The sequence below is a fragment of the Poecile atricapillus genome, chromosome 2, assembly GCF_030490865.1.
Source record: "Poecile atricapillus isolate bPoeAtr1 chromosome 2, bPoeAtr1.hap1, whole genome shotgun sequence".
Lineage (NCBI taxonomy): Eukaryota > Metazoa > Chordata > Aves > Passeriformes > Paridae > Poecile > Poecile atricapillus.
The window spans coordinates 48,123,207-48,139,291 of record NC_081250.1 but is presented as its reverse complement, the minus strand read 5'-3'; the positions used below and the strand labels follow the sequence as shown (position 1 = coordinate 48,139,291).

Here is a 16,085-nt window from a genome sequence, read left to right as displayed (position 1 = left end):
TAAGCATTGCAATATCAGTCTTGAATTGTTTATTGGGATGTCTGCTTTCTTGTCATACTTGCCAGAAAAGTGTGGCTGAATGTCTGATCTGAAGCAGAATAATTTACTTCTGTTATCTGATGCTGTGCAAAGGGTGAGACTAATCTTTCATTGCATGCTAGCAAAATAAAAAAATGGATTCTCTGAGTATATCTCCCACTGTCCTTGACTCCACAGTTGCACAAACTCACTGGAAGTTTAGGCTTTCAGCCTTCTAAATGACTAGATGGTGAAGTAGTCCAGATGTTCTTCACAGAAGGCTTCATTACAAGGATACTGCCATTTCAGCCAATGAACAAAAACTTGTAGGCATTCTTCAGTGCCCTTTCTGCAATACAGTTGGCCAATTATGCAACTTCAGCAAGTATGGTGATGGAACTTGGTGGTTTTATGCAGTAGAGGTTCCTGCTAACTGGAAGGAAGACAGTGTTGTTCCAGTTTACAAGGGCATGAGGGAGACCTTGGGAAACTACAGACCTGTTAGCCCAGTCTTGATGCCTGGGAAAATTGCAGAGAACATCATACTGGGTGCTACTGATAGGCCTTTAGAGGACAAGGCAATCATCAGGCACAGATAACATGGGTTCATGGGACAAAGGGAAGTCCTGTATAATTTATTTAATATTCTTCTAGCATAAAGTCACCCACCTATTGGATGAGGGGAAGGCAGTGGAAAATGTTTTTCTGCACTTCAGTTTATTAAGGATTTTGATTTTGTCCCTCACAACATTCCTCTAGACAAGCTGTCTGACTATGAAGTGAGCAGGTACGTGGTTCAGTGGGTGAAGAATTGAGTGAAGAGCAGGGCTCAAAAGGTTGTAGGGAATCTGTCTGGAGGCCAGTCACCAGCACTTTTCCCCAGGGCTCACTTCTAGGGACAGTTCTGTTCAACATATTGGAAACTGGAGTAGGAAGTTGATGCTGATGATGCTAAACTGGAATGTGCTGTTGACTCTCTTAAGGGACAAGAGGCCTTGCGGAGGGATCTGGATAGTTTGAAGCACTGAGCAATCATCAGTGGCATGAAACTGAACAAGAACAAATGCTGGGATGGAGAAATACTTTCCACAAATATGAATTGGGAGTGGCATGGCTGGAAAGCAGCCCCACAGGAAGGGGTCTGAGGCTGCAGGCTGACAGCAGGCTCAGTACAAGTCACCAGTGGCAAACCTGTCTTAGGATGCATCAAATACACCACAACCAGCTGGTCAAAAGGGGTGGTTGTATCCTGTACAGCAGGTTGCAAATCCTGCTGTATTTAGCACTGCTGCAGGGTCATCTTGAGTATTGTGTGTCCCGAAATTTAACAAGGATGTGAAGGTCCTTGAATGTGTCAGAGGGGGACAAAAAAATGGTAAAAGAGCTGGAAGCCAAATCCTCTGTGGAGCAGCTGAGGACAGGGGCTTAATCTAGTTTGGAGAGAAGGAGGCTGAAGCATCTCACAGAGCTGCTCTCTGCAGCTTCATGACAAGGGGAAGTGTAGAGGGTACCCAGTGCCAGTATGCATGGGAATAGCTAAAAAGCTGCTTCCAACAGAACGGATATAACTGGAAACAGGATTTTAATTTATGTTTCTGACTCTCTTTCAGGACAGGTGCTAACAAGCAGTATCACAGTGTGCAGGTGTAGCCAAGAACAGGTTAATGCAATCCTCAATTTAGCTTGAAAAGCCATCACTTGAAGTCTGGCAAAGTCAGAGCCAGAGTTTTGCAAATCCCCTGCATCTTGTGGAGAGCCATTTGCTAGTGGGACTGCATGAGGAAAGCAGATTTCTGTCTCACTCGTGTGACTCTTGTGGCAAGGAGTTAATGGCACAATTTGTATCCAACACGGTTGCTATGAGCTCCACCTCTCCAGGCAAGTTTGCCCATAGAGTTTCTTGGAATATTATGAATTATGGGCTGTTTATCTTCCTGGTAAGTGTCCTTCACCCAGGATCTCTCTGGAGAGAGTGAACATGATGGTCTGTAAACCATTCCTTCATAGGACGTGTTTGTTTTGACCACACATCCTTCCTGAACCCTGCCATATAGAATAACCCAAACAATGGAACTGCCTGGAGCCAAAAGAAGTTGTGCCAGGTGAACCCAGCCTCCTTCAAATCAGAGGCAGACACTGGGTCAAGCCACAGATGATACAGCAGTCTTGAAAATATGTAACTGATATTGAAAACCAATCTGAAAATTATCTAAAAAGTATTAACCTTTACCAGAAACAGGAAAGCAGATAAATGATTGATGCAAAAAGAAGGCTCGTTCTAGGAAAAAAAACCTCAAAAGTTTTAAGAATGTGACTTTCTCTGTTTGGTAATGCGTTTTTTATGCATGAATTTGTATTTTGGCATTCAAAAAATCTAACCCGCAAACATTCCTACTTTATTTTTATTAATTTTTCTTTTTCTCTGTTTTTAAATTATTTTGATTTTTAGCCTTTGAGAAGGAAGAAAAATAACCAAAGTCATGTATTACTTCGGATGTAAAAGTTGAAACAATTTTGATTTATGAATACAGGCGAGCAGTCCCTGTTTTCTGAAAAGCAGGAATAAGGATTGGATACAGTCACACAGAAAAGGATTTTCCAAATTATGACACACCTTGATAACACACGAACCACACTTGTTGCCTTCCAAAACCTTCTCTGCTGTCATTCTTGAGTAGTGATGCATGAAAAGCACTCCTGTGCCTGCCTGGTGCTTGTATTGCCCACATGGAGTGCTGAAAAGTGACAGCTCCTCATGGGGCTGCAAGCCTGGAGCCCTTCCATGCACAGGCTGTTTTGCACAAGCAAGAACCCCTGGAGAAATGGAGCCAAGGGGAGAGCAGAGTTTGCTCCCTCTCAAGGTTTGTAATGGGCCAGAGAGAGCCAGGGCACGTGTGGTGGCTTGGAAGCACAAGTGCAGCAGGCAGGAACAGAGTTGGAAAGGCCCAGAGAAGCCCTGGCAAGGGACTCTGCTCAGTGACACACAGAACAAGAAGCAGCTCTGGGGGCCACCCTCGGAGCCTAGGAAGTTGTCTTTCCCCAGATGCAGGGTATGAGGGTCACCTTCGTGGGGCATGAGCAGCAGGCTGCAACCTGACCAAAAGGGAGGGACCCTACAAGCCCTGAGCAGTGGTCATGTTTGATGCAGCAGAGGAAGGCCAAAAAGCCATGGAAAACTGTGCCAATCTGTCCCACAGGAAAATTCCTTCCTTATCTCAGCACCAGTACAGGCTATTCTCTAGGCATGTGTCTAAGACCTGTTTTGTTGTCTCACAAACTGGTCAATACTTCCCAGATGTCTAAAACCCATTATCCCTCAGCCTGGAGCTGTCTCAGGGCCTTTTGAAAGTGGCCATACTCAAATGGATGCTGAACTAGCACATCCTGAACCAATTAGCTCTGGCTGTACTAATTACATTTCCATACTGTCCTGTATTTAGCAATAATCCAGACTGGATGTAACAACTTCCTATACAATTGGCATTGAGAACCACATCAAAATAAAAAAATAGTCACATCTTTTGGCTGCTGTAGGTGGAAATTTTTTTTGAAGCACAAGTGAGACTTTACTTTTTATTTTCACTTTAGTTTATAAGTATGGCCATTGATGGCCTGATCTGAGGTTTATGTCTCATCCCAAATATTTTAATATGGGCTGCTGTTACATAGCAGGGCACTTCAGCGTGAGGGTTTTCAGTACAAAGCAAGTGCTGTTTACAGCACTGGAGTGCAGTGATTGTGCTCACACCCTCGGGTTCAGGTGGCCCAAAGTTCACTGTGGTGCTCGAGGCACCTGACCAAACACACACCACGTATGTCTTCCTCCTCTACAGCCCTTTGCCTGCCATGTTTCAGGCAGCTGCTATAGAAATAAAGTAGGAAGTTTTAGTGATGTATTGTGCTTGGCCATCCTTGCTTGGTGCTTTTGGCTGGCAGGGACATGTTTCACCATCAAGGCACTATCCAACATTTCCTCCTGCTGTTGAAAAAGATCCTCTGAAGGGAGAGATTTTGTGTGAGCAACACATCTGACATCATGCTAGAGCTGCTCTAATATAGGCAACATTGAGCCCCAGGCTTTGAAGCACAATAACTCTTTGCTTCCTGTGGCTTAGCTTTTGCGACTGCTTGTTTCACAAGGCCAGCTCAGGTGGCTCAGTGATGGGAGAGGCAGCAGGTGTATGGGAACTTGTCCTGCCTTCCTTCATTCTGGACTTTGTCCTCTGATTAGTACTCCTAATGTTTCCCATGGGGACCATCAGTTCTTTTCGTCCACATCTGTAAGAGTGAGATTGTTGGAACAAATAATCCTAAGGACAATATCATTTTGGCAGTGTGAGCTAGCACAAGGAGGAAATTAAATGGAAGGGTGTTGGGCGCTTTCAAGGTCCAAATTCAGCAGCTCTGTTAAGAAAACTTTTCTTGGAATTGAAAGAACAGGGTCGTAAGTGCCGACTGTTTACTTCCACTGGCTAGAGATTATTTCACGCCTAATCTATTCACTTCAGTGGGAGGTGAAAATGTTTGGTACTTCCCTGAAGCAAGCATGAAAGGTCAAATCCATCCAAGGCCTCCTTCCTTCTGCAGGGCACCCAAGAGCAAGCACTGGTCCCTGAATGGCCATCAGGCGCTGAGTGAACATCGTCTGGGTGAGCAAACCCCATGAGTGCTCTGTCAGACTGGTCAGGTCTTTCAGGGATTGGCATTGCCCAAAAAGAAATGCTGATTTTTAGGAGACTTTGAACTTGAATTTGGGTTCCATAATTAATGTCCTTTCTATAAATTCATAAAACAAGCTGAAAAGGAGCAGGCAAACATGGTTCATCTTCTTCCTTTTTTCCTCCCTCATCCCTGCTTCTTTTCTTTGGGGTGTGGTTGACTGTTTTTTTCGGCTACCACTCTGCTGGCATACTTTAATTCTGCCTTATCTAATTTCTTTTTTCACCTTGCTCTATTATTGCTATTTTTCTCCCCTTCTCACCTACATGAAACATGAACTTAACAGATTTCTGAATGAGATTTCCAGTCTAGGATGTCCCAGCAGTCTGGAAACAGGGTAAAATGTCTTCTGTTTGGGTGAGATTTCTCCCATGGTAAGGGACACTGCTGTTGCTCATAGCCTCCTCTGTGTTCAAGCAGGCACATTTGATAAAAGAAAGGATTCAGAACAGATCCTGTGCTGGCATAAAACATACATTTCTTTGGAAATCTGCAGAGTATCGAGCCAACACACAAGTAAAGACACCCCATTCCTTTGACAGGATTGGGTCTGCAGGAAGAGGCAATGTCTTTAATTAGTTGAATTGGTATGGTTGCAAAAGTAGCCAGCTTTAGGCAAGAGCTCCTCTTCAAGCCTACAACAGAAGCAGCTTCTTTCAAAGCTGAATGCCAGCTAAGAGGGATTATTCAGAGTTTAGTCCTTCTGACAAGTTGCATTATTTATTTACTTTAAAGCAGTTCTAAGGCTGAAAAACTTTATATTAAAACTACATATTGCTTTGTAGGTACAGCGTTCATTCCATGAAGAATCTTTAGAGCTTTCTACATACTATTTCTTTAATTCAAAAGTCATTATTTCTGAAAATAACTTCTACATCATTTCTGTAAAAGAATGCTGGGAGAAAACATCTTGTCTTCTGTCTCTCTCTCTCTATGAAGCAACTGCTCAAGAATGAATTATGGTCATGCATACAGGATTTAGTACAAGATCTTACTTTAATAAAGTAAAAGCAATGTGGGCTGCCCAGCATAGAGCATAGTTCCCCATCTCCTTTGGAGAGATGTGGTGTATTTCCAGGGGTTAAGTATCTACAGACTCTGCAGAGCCCAGAGTTTTAACACTCTCATCATAGTTGGTAGTCACTTGGACCACTAATAAGGGTATCTCCACTGTCACTCATCATTACTTTCAGCATTTCCACCTCCTGTGCTCTTGCCAGTGCAAACTGCTGCCAGCATCAAGAATATCCTTCTTTATACAAGTCACCGATTATGGGGTATTGCAGCAATGAACAAGGGTTAATGGCACCAAGTCTATGGTAAAAAAACCCAAACTCAATATCCATATGAAAAATTGCCCCATCAAATTAACTAAAGCAGCTCTCATACAAGAAAAAAGGAAACAGGTGAAGAAAGCACATAAAAAATTAATTTCAAAATGGCATGGCAATGGAAAGATAGGAAGGACTTTTCTCACAACTTTAAAAGGCTTATAGGACAGTGGAGAAGACCTGCCTGCTGTGTGTGAGGGTACAGCAAGGTTCCTGACAGACCTGAAGAATGAGGATGGGACAGTGGGGACAGGCTGAAGGGCACTGTCTGGCCACACAGGGGCTGTCACAGACTGCTGGATTGGGGCAGGAGCCATGAGCACATACCCCCACCAGACAGGCTGGGACGGCAGTGGCAGAGGTGATGGGAGCGGGCACGCATTCTCTGTGGAAAACAAAACTGAGTCACTGGCCCGGCCTGAAGGATAATTTTAGTGCAGAGGGTGAAACCCAACCCTCTCCTTCAGCGTGACATGGGCTGTTACGTAGAGCTGGCAACTCAGCTGCTGCTGTTTCAGGAACGTCAAAGCTGTTTATCAGCCCTGAGCAAGCGTGGGAAAAACCTTGGCGGGGAGCAGGGTGAGCCCAGCAGGTTTTCCTTTCATTTCCTCTTCTTCCTTTTTGCTCACGAGCCCCTTTGCCTGGCGTCATGGAAGCCTGAGCTGAGCCAAATTAATAGTGACGGCCGGGTGTTGAGGGCACGATCAACACCACCGTGCATGGAGCGAGCACACAGGGGCACACAGGGTAAGCCCAGACACGTAACATACACGTGTAATTTTACTCCATGTTGTAAGGCAGGGGCTGGGAACCCTCCATGACATTGGTGCTACTGCCACAATGCCACCAGGCCTCTGAGAGCCCCACTGGTGGAGGCAATGGTGCTGGCCCAAAGTTATCACAATCAGGAAGGCAAGAGCAGGTGGAAAGCAGAATTATTGTTCCTACCTTGCAGGGTGGGAAAGAAAGGAGTCTGAAGTAGATTCCTATGGATGTAGTAGTGAGAAGATTAATTCTTTAGTCTTCAAGGGCAGCAGGCAGCACTCTTAAAAGCACACACATTCTTGTAGATAAACACACAGGTTTATCAGTTTGCATCAGTCATGCACTCACGCCTGCAAAATGCGCAGTGCTGGGCTATTTATCTTTGTTTCAAACAAAATACCATACTGCAGCTATGTGCATCACTTCATTTAGGATGCAGTTTTGGGCTCTGTGCTGAAACAGCCATACCAAACCACATGGATTTTTACCTTGGAGTATGTTGAAATAGCAGGCACTAAAAGTGTTTGGAAATTTACAGCAACATATTCAGAGCAGCATCTTGTCCTACATTTCTGACTGTTTTCCAGGACTACTGACTGGATCCTAAGTTTTTTTCCTCTCCCCTTAAAAAGCAGCAAGTGGTCAGGATTGTTTAAAAAGTTTTCCAAGCTACTTCATTTGTTCCTATGCCTAAGTGCAGATGTGAAGATTAAATCTGTGTCTGAGTTCATGCCATACATGCAGCCTTCTGGAAAGGCTGTGACCTCCAGATCTTTATAGTCAGGGACTGATGTCCACTTGTGCGGGTGCCCTTTTGAAATCTTTATTCCTTACAGTTAGGGAGTAAGTTACTGATGATCTCGTGATGTGCCTTTCTGTCCTGCAGTTTGCCTCCAGCATCAGTTTGTGGCCAAGGATGCAGGATGTGATACAACAGATATGCCAAGACCTCTCATCAACTATTACTGGGGTATTTTGGGACAGCAGCAAGTGCACATGAACCAACTCTGGTCTCTCTGTTGGACACCTACATGTGTATGTGTACAGTGTATGTTGCACACATATGGCTGGCACTGCCCTTGCCCTTGAGATAGAACTGCTGGCAAAATAAATAGGTCAAATCCAACTCAGATTCATCAGGTATTTAGATGCTCCTACTGAAATACATGCAAGCGAGTGTTGCAAACACTGTTTGGAAGTGAACTTCACTGACGTTAGGAAGTAAAGGGTGGTGGAAAAAGAGATGCAAGTTTGCAAGGAGTAAGTGTAAGCACTAAAATGCAATTAACTTCAAGGTGAGAAATACACTGATTTTGTTAATGTCCCAAAATAAGGATATCATACTGTTTAGAGATTTCTTGACTAAAATTGACTTTGACAGTGGATTATTGTGCTTCTTCCTATGTTCTTCATGAAAATTGGCATTCCCTTGTATATGGCAACACTTCCATGGTGTGCAGCATGGCTTGAGGCAGGAAAATCTGTCCCTAATACTAGAGTTAAGCAAACTGTTAAAATAGGAACTGAACCAAATGCCCAGATCTCCTCCCCAAACTCAAACAAAACCTTTATTTGAGGTTCAGGAATATTTGGTTAACTTTAAATTAAACAATGTTGTGTTTCTACACATCCTGCTTTCAGCAGAGACTCCAAGCAGAAACACAAAAATATGGCAGGCACATCTATGTTTGCACTATTTCTGGCCCAGCTGAAACCAGGAAACACTGGAAATCACACAAAATTGGCTATGCCTCACAGAGTATCCAGCTACCAGGTTCTGCTGCTGTAACCCCACAGAGTACAATATAACTCATGTTCATACCGATCTATTATTAATTTTTTACCAAATAACTGTGACAAACAAGTTTCCCAGACTATCGGACATATGAACCCCCCATTTTTATTCAATTGTGGCAGCATACTATATAGCTACCTTATATTCCTTTTATGGTCCTTCTCATTGAGTCACTGGCACAGCTGCCTGAAGATAAAATGTCTCTTGTGGTATGCAACAACAAACCAAAGCACATCGTAACAGATAACAAACCGGGCATTCGCATGTTGTGCTTCATATTTGGTTTGTGGCTAATTCAAAATACGTAATCCTAACTTTTGCTGCTTGATATCTCTTTTGACAACTCTCTGCATTGGATTTGTAGAGCATAAATATGAAGACAACCCCATTGTTTCAGAGGAACATATTTAGCCATATAACACTGCTCTGTAAGTCAGGGCAAAATTGTGAAAGCACTTTTGTGTACCAGAGTTTTGCAAATTTGCAAATTCATATTTAAAGGAACATTTAATACTATTGCTAGAAACTATAACACTGTCAGCAAAACATAATACAGACACCCTGATTACCCAGCTATCTGCTTGACCGCAACAAAGCCATCCCAAACGATTCAGTACCACAGCTTCATGTTTGCTAGCCAGATTTATTATATTTTCCAGATTCTAACAAGACACATATTAAGAAATGCATGTTAATCATTGTCCTAATGAGAACAATATGCAGTTAGCATTTAGAGTGTCACACAAAAAATACAGAAGGCAAGTACAGAATAAGTGCACTCTAAATTCAAGGAAACCAAATCCTTCTTTCCACTAGTGTGTTTCAGTGAAATGGCCCTCTCCAAGAGAAATTTTTAATCAACTAGCTAAATTTTAAGTGGTATGTATATGTGCTTTCATTAGGCATGGGGCAAAATAAAATGCCATTCTGACCACAAAGAATGTGAAAGAAAAACAACCACTCTCCCACTTCCTTGCGTACAAAATGCTATGCGTATATCAAGCACTAAAAGCCTGCCCAGTATCTCTCCTCTGGAGACACCAAACTTCCCAGTGTTTACATCTGTTTACAGCCAGATGATTTCTGGAGCTAACAACAACCCAACATGTGTCAAGAAGACAAGAATCTGTCTTTAAATTTTTTTGCAAGTAATGAAATGCATACCTTACAGAATAAACCAGTTAATGCCATTTTGGTAAAAGTGCAAAACCCATCACACTTCTGAGAGTCTCAAAGGTGCATGAAGGTTTGGTTTGAACTTTCTAATACAAAATATGTGCACTTGCTGCACTTTTTTGGTTATGTGGAGATAATAAGATTGAGATGCTGATGAAAAAGCAATTAAAACAGGTATCAATGGAGTGGGTGCAAAAGAAAGCAAGATTGTCATGTCTGCTTAGACTGCAGTGCCGCGCTGCCACACTGCACAGAGAACATCTAAAACCCGTGCCTCCCGTTCTTCCCTCCCGCCTTTCTACACAGGTCACAGGCTCTGTCTTTCTCTCCATCCTCACCACCAGGCACTGTGTGAATGCTGATTCAGCCTTTACTAACTGTGCACGAAGAACAGCTTCTCTTTTTTCAAACCTCTCTGGAATTATAAAGGTGTTACCACACCCTGAGTAAAGACTGTTTGAAGTAGTAACAAAACATTAAAGCCATTTAGAGTGCAGTACTGTTTAATCCCTTTGCATAGGTTAAAACTAGTATGGCCATGAAGAGTGAGTGCTGAAGTAAAATTTGACTGAAAATTATCTTAACACACCCTACTGGACACCTTTTCCAAAAGGAAGATGCATAAAAACTTTGGCTTACGTCTTTTTGAAGGTGTACCTCTCCCTCCTTCCCTTCTTTTCACACCATTCTCCGAAGAAACAGAAAAGTATTTTTTGCATGTCAGCAAGCATTAAATGAATAAAGCTACTCCAGTTTCTTTTCAGAAAAACAAAACTTAGCTCAAAAATTGACCACCAGCTTCCTGAAGAGCAGAAAAAAACCAAAACCCCAACAAAAACAGAACACAAAGCAAAATAAAACCCAAACAACAAATGTAGGTAATTTTGATGCATATCTTTTAAAATGATATTTTTCACTTAGGGATGAAGTTTTATGCAGGACATCTTTCCCTTGAAGTCTCCAAAAGTAGCAACAATAATGACAACGAAATTTAGCTTTTTCTTCTAGGCAGTACCATTGCTGCTATCTGCTTTGTCTTCTTGAAAAAATAAATAATGAAATCTTTGCAAAAGGAAAATCAACCTTAAATAAATAGTACCTATAAATATTATCTTAATGGTAACTATATAATACTGCAATTGCATCACTGAGCGGATTAATGTGATTGAAAGATACCTTTTTTTTAATGTATTTTACTCAGTTATATGCTTATGTTCTCTCTCAAGTGAAAACTTAAGAATTCCAAAAAGAGCAACAATTAGCTTGAAAAATCAGCTTAGAAGTCAACAACTGACTACTAATAACCATCCTCTTGGCTAATACGCATCTGCCCAGGGCAGCCAGTGTCCGTAATCAGCATTCATCTTTCATCCTCGTCAGCTGGGCTGCCTGGCAGGTGCTGGGTGGGGTGAACACGGAGGGGTCTGTGATGCCCGGATGGATGTCGAAGAAGCGAGTGGAGGTTGTCACGCTGTAGTTTTTGGTGTAGGTTTCCTGTACTGGGTAACAGTCTTTGACGGTGTAAACGCCGACCCAGGATTCCACTGCAACCAACCAGAAATGTGACTAATTTAGGTGACAAGACAAGATGAATGGGTTATGATGATGTCAGTCTCTTTTAACTTACTGCTTCTGTTTAACAATGTCTATTCAGATGCTCATTATAATTTTATTTTTTTTAAATTCCTACTCTTTTCAAACACTTCTAGCGGTTCATTATCTCAAGACTAAATTCAATGTCTACAGGTATGTGATGCAGCATGTCTGTGACTTTTTAACTTCAGTTTAATTCCAAAGTGTGCTAATCTCAGAGGTGTTCCCTCTCTCTCTTTCCCCCTTACCCTCTGTCATCACCTCTATCCACTATGCTATTTAGGCAGTGGCAGTAATACCATTGAAGTGGTTTCCTTTGAATACACTTCACTTTTATCTCTCTTTTATTAACCTCACAGACACCTTCTGTGTTCATTCTTTACCCCTTCAATCATACTCCATCCCATTGTTTTATGCACTTCAGATCTCTTGACAGCAGAAACTCATGATATTAAAATTGCCTACTGTGATCATAAATCAGCTCCTCACAAAGGAATGCCTGTGACAAATTTTTCTAGTCCCAAGGACACTTATTTTCACCCAGCAGCAATCAAACACACTTGTTTTTAGTACTTTCAGTTTTGTGTCATAGCCTGTATCACAACCACATTACCAGAAATAAATAAATGGTGACTTGAAACACATATTCTGTATCCAAAGAAAGGGTGGCAGGTTAAACAATATTTGAATATACCTCTTTTGAGCATGCTACTTTACCAAAACCATTCTGACCTCAATTAATATGGTTTTGAGTACATAGAAAAGGAGGTAACCTTTTACCAAACAAGTCTTCTCTCAGAATTTAGAATAAAAAATCATGGTTAAATATGAAGATATAAGTGGCCTGTATTTCCCCTAAAACTTTTGTAATTGTAAAATAAATATAATTTTTACAATCCAAACCAATACTAGCTGAAAGGTATATAGGCAGACATGTACCTTTCAGTCATTATGTTTATGAACGATCATATAGAAAAGCACTGGAGATACAAAATAATATAGGATAAAAATCACCCATCATTAATTTAATATATCTGGATATGAAGTTCCACAAAAACTCCAAAAAAATCAGATCTGAAAAAAAATTATTATTGGAGTGAGTGATAATTTGCCTCTTGCAATATATCAGAGGATGTAACAACCCAGTTACAGAGGCTTAATGATCTTATCCTTCATTCTCTTCTTCATTTGTTCTACTTTTATTCAAGAAAGAAATATTTTCCTCTGGCTAAATGCTCAAGTTCGTAACCAGCCTCTATATATTAGATGTCCATAACCATAAGTATTGCATTAGCTGAATAGTCCCATAAATTTCACTGAGGCTTTAAAATAATTTTTATAGTTGTCTGGGTCATCAATAAACCAGAGATGAAACTGAAGCCAAAGTACTAATAAATTTCTATGCATTCAAAATCTAACATACTAAACCTTGGAAAATTCAGCCTTCTTTCTTCTATCATGCAAGTGTTCAGCTGCCAAGTGCAGAACTAAGCTTTGTGAGCAGATATTTCTTACCAGTATAGAGCACAACAAAATTTAGGCACTTATTAAGGATTTCAGTGGCTGCAGAACCATGTAGACAAACACTGACACCTGTTTTGTTTCTGTTAGACTCTAGTTCAAGTGTGCCCCTAATGATAGTACCAATTCTTCTCTAGATAAATTTTGATACAGGCTTCCAGATTCAGACATGAAATGATGCTGTTCCATGCCAAACTCTGTATGATACCAAATACAACACAATCAAGTCCCCTGAACATATTTAATCCTGCTGAGATATGAAATTTTCCTGAAAAACCTCATTGTTATTAAAATGATATTCTGTGCACAGGATATTTTCATTATTTCTTCCAGAGAACTTTATAGAAATATGGAAACTTGGGGTGAAACACAAATAATTTTATTTTTTCTTGTGCAGCAGAGACATTGATTATTATTAAAATAAAACAAAAGCATGCACATACATTTCCTGGCTGGTTTTCTGTCAGACCATTCCTGTACCATAACTTCATCTCCAGGTCCCCCAATGTAGTACTGATCTTCATAAGTTGAATTGGCAGGAATATCATATGGATCCCACGGCTCTGTCAGAGCAATCTTTGAACAAAGCTTTGTAACTTGTTCAATCTGAAACATCACTGCATCTTTGTAGAGCAATATATATTCAAAGAACCTGAAACATTAAGAAAAAGCAATTAACATATATAGTCTTTTTCTGTCCTAAGCAAGGAACACTGCTGATATGTAAGCTTGCCTTTGACTTCTCAGTATAAGAACATTTCCACTTGCATTAAACTTCGCCAAACTTTGAGTAACGCTAACCCATTGGGCTGAAATTTCCCATGCTGAAAGTTTCACTCAGCTGATTCTTTCCAAAATAAATAAATCAGGCTGAACTGGTTCAGCCATTTCTGAGAACAACAGAACAACTTTTCTGAGAACAACTGAGAGAAAAACATGTTATTATTCCTAGTTTGTTGTTTTTTGTTTTTTTTTTTCTCTAATAACTGTTTCATTAAAAAGCTCCAGTGCCTCCATGTTTTGGAGAAAGGAAAAATTTTGGCAGGGGAAAAGTTTTTATTAAAAGTTGCTCAGATTTGGCTAAGCTATAAGCCTTTGAAAAAAATCTGCTTGCACAGGCTGGATAGATTCACTTCTCCATGAATGTGGTAGAGCCTTCCTCTGTGCTGGTTAGATGCGGTATCTGCCATCCTCAGAGATATTTCTCCATGGCAACACACACAGCTTAAGTGGGACATGGTGGTGAAAGGGGAAATACATGGTCCCAAGTGCAGAACTGAGAGGGTCCCCCTCCATAAGGCACAGCTTCTCTCTGGAAGCCACCAGACCCAAGATGTAGTGAAAAGAAAAAGCAGAGGAGCAAAATAGTAAGGCAGAGATAAGGAGCGGTGTGGAGCTCAAAGAGTTTGAGAGGCTAGAAAGTGAAGTCACTGGCATGGACAGTTAATAAGGACTTAAATCTTCTAGTGAGTATGAAGTGACCAAACCATGCTCTGAGAGAGGTGATAAACATTTATATGGACACTTTAATCTCGTTTCTTTGTACAGTGGTCTGGTCTACCACCAGTACTGTGACATTGCTTCTTCTATACCTTCAAAAAGGAGGTCCTTGCCTTTTAACTGGGCACAAAACCAGAGAGAAACAGAAAATCAAAATTATCAGAAGTATCAGCTGATCTTGAATACTCAGCTGGAAATAGCAGAAACTTGACTTCTCCAGGGTACTTTGCATTGCCAATCAGATGAGAAGTTCAAAGCATGTCTCAAATCACCATGCATGCTCTGCATCTTTTGCAAAGAACTTACAGGGGTCACTTTCTAAACCATCCAAAACTCTGCATTCATTATTAGAAGCTTCCTTTGAATATCTCAGCTCAAATATTTGGCTACAGGCTACTGCTATGCAGAGAAAAGGAAGGGAACAGCTTCATCTTTCCATCTGTAATTCCTTTCTTCATTCATAATGCTGCCTCCACTTGCAAAAAAAAAATGGCTTGGGTGCCTTTGGATACAGATAGCTTCTACTTCACAAATCTGATGCTATTTCCTAACGCTATGCATCCTGTGCCATCAGAAGGATGGGAAGCTAGTAGAAATTATTGCATAATTCATGTAATTGAAGAGATGATGCACAAAAGCAAGAGCAGACACTTCTCTATTTCCCAACTCCTGCATGTTTCTCTTTGCAGTCCTCACATTCTTTTGGGGAGGATGCAAAGTTTACACAAAATAGGGTTGAAACAAAAACAATTTACAGTTTTAATTTTTGCACTACACAATTGCACCAGACAGCAATAACTTCACCCACCAGTGACACTGTGGCATTTAAAGGTTGCATAATAAGAAATGTCTCAGCATGGTTAAAAGCATCTGAGCAACATTCTCATCACTTCCTGAGAGCATCGTTTATCCTGCATGCATGGAAACACAGTCAGGCTAAATGGCCTTAACCAAACTGAACAGTGACAGAGAATATAAAACAGGACAAGGAAGCTGACTTGATGTAAAATGGGGCCCATCTCTTACTCACAACCTTGCAAAACATGGAAGGCAGCTTGTCCTGCTTTCCAAGTGGGAAAACTGAGAACTTCCTCCACACTGACAAGACTCATGCAAAGAGGCTGACAAACTGCAAAGCTACATATGACCTTGCCCACAATAAATCATTCTCCTGCTCGTATCTTAAAATATTCCTGCTTCTGCCATGACTTTCACCAACCTAACCTTGCCTGCCATTTTCTTAGTCAAAGGCATGGTTTCTACAGTCATGATGTGCTACTGAAGAATTCAGTATCTTTTTAAACTCTTTTCTTACATAAACCCAACCTGAGATCACATATGGACATACATAACTTTTGTATCACATTTGGTTCAGAGAACATACAAGAACACTAAAATACATTTATTCATGTGTTTTCAATGAGAGTCTAATGACCCAACTACTCTTCAGCTGGGTGCCCATCAGCTCCCATGACAGTGGGATGGGAAATGCCTTACAGAGGAATCTATCACCATGTTTAAGACATCTGAGTGATCATACAGTGATTTTGTAAACAAACACAAAACCCCCAATGTATTAGAAAAGCATTACAAACTACTAGGAATAAAAATTAAACTGTTACATTTCTTTTTAAAATCCTCACTTAAAACTCAACTCACACATAAAT

The 16,085-nt window shown here is 40.9% G+C and overlaps 1 protein-coding gene across 1 annotated transcript in view; it reads right to left on the bottom strand.

Annotated features, from left to right (window-relative positions):
- Window positions 1-9,251: 9,251 nt before the first annotated feature.
- Window positions 9,252-16,085, bottom strand: part of EPDR1 (ependymin related 1) — a 31,730-nt gene continuing 24,896 nt past the window's right edge. The window contains exons 4-5 of the mRNA XM_058831074.1: window positions 13,362-13,570; window positions 9,252-11,348 (exon numbers count right to left, since the gene is read on the bottom strand). Of these exons, the coding sequence (XP_058687057.1) occupies window positions 11,158-11,348; window positions 13,362-13,570 (400 nt within the window). The 3' untranslated portion in view covers window positions 9,252-11,157. The remainder of the gene's footprint in view (window positions 11,349-13,361; window positions 13,571-16,085) is intronic.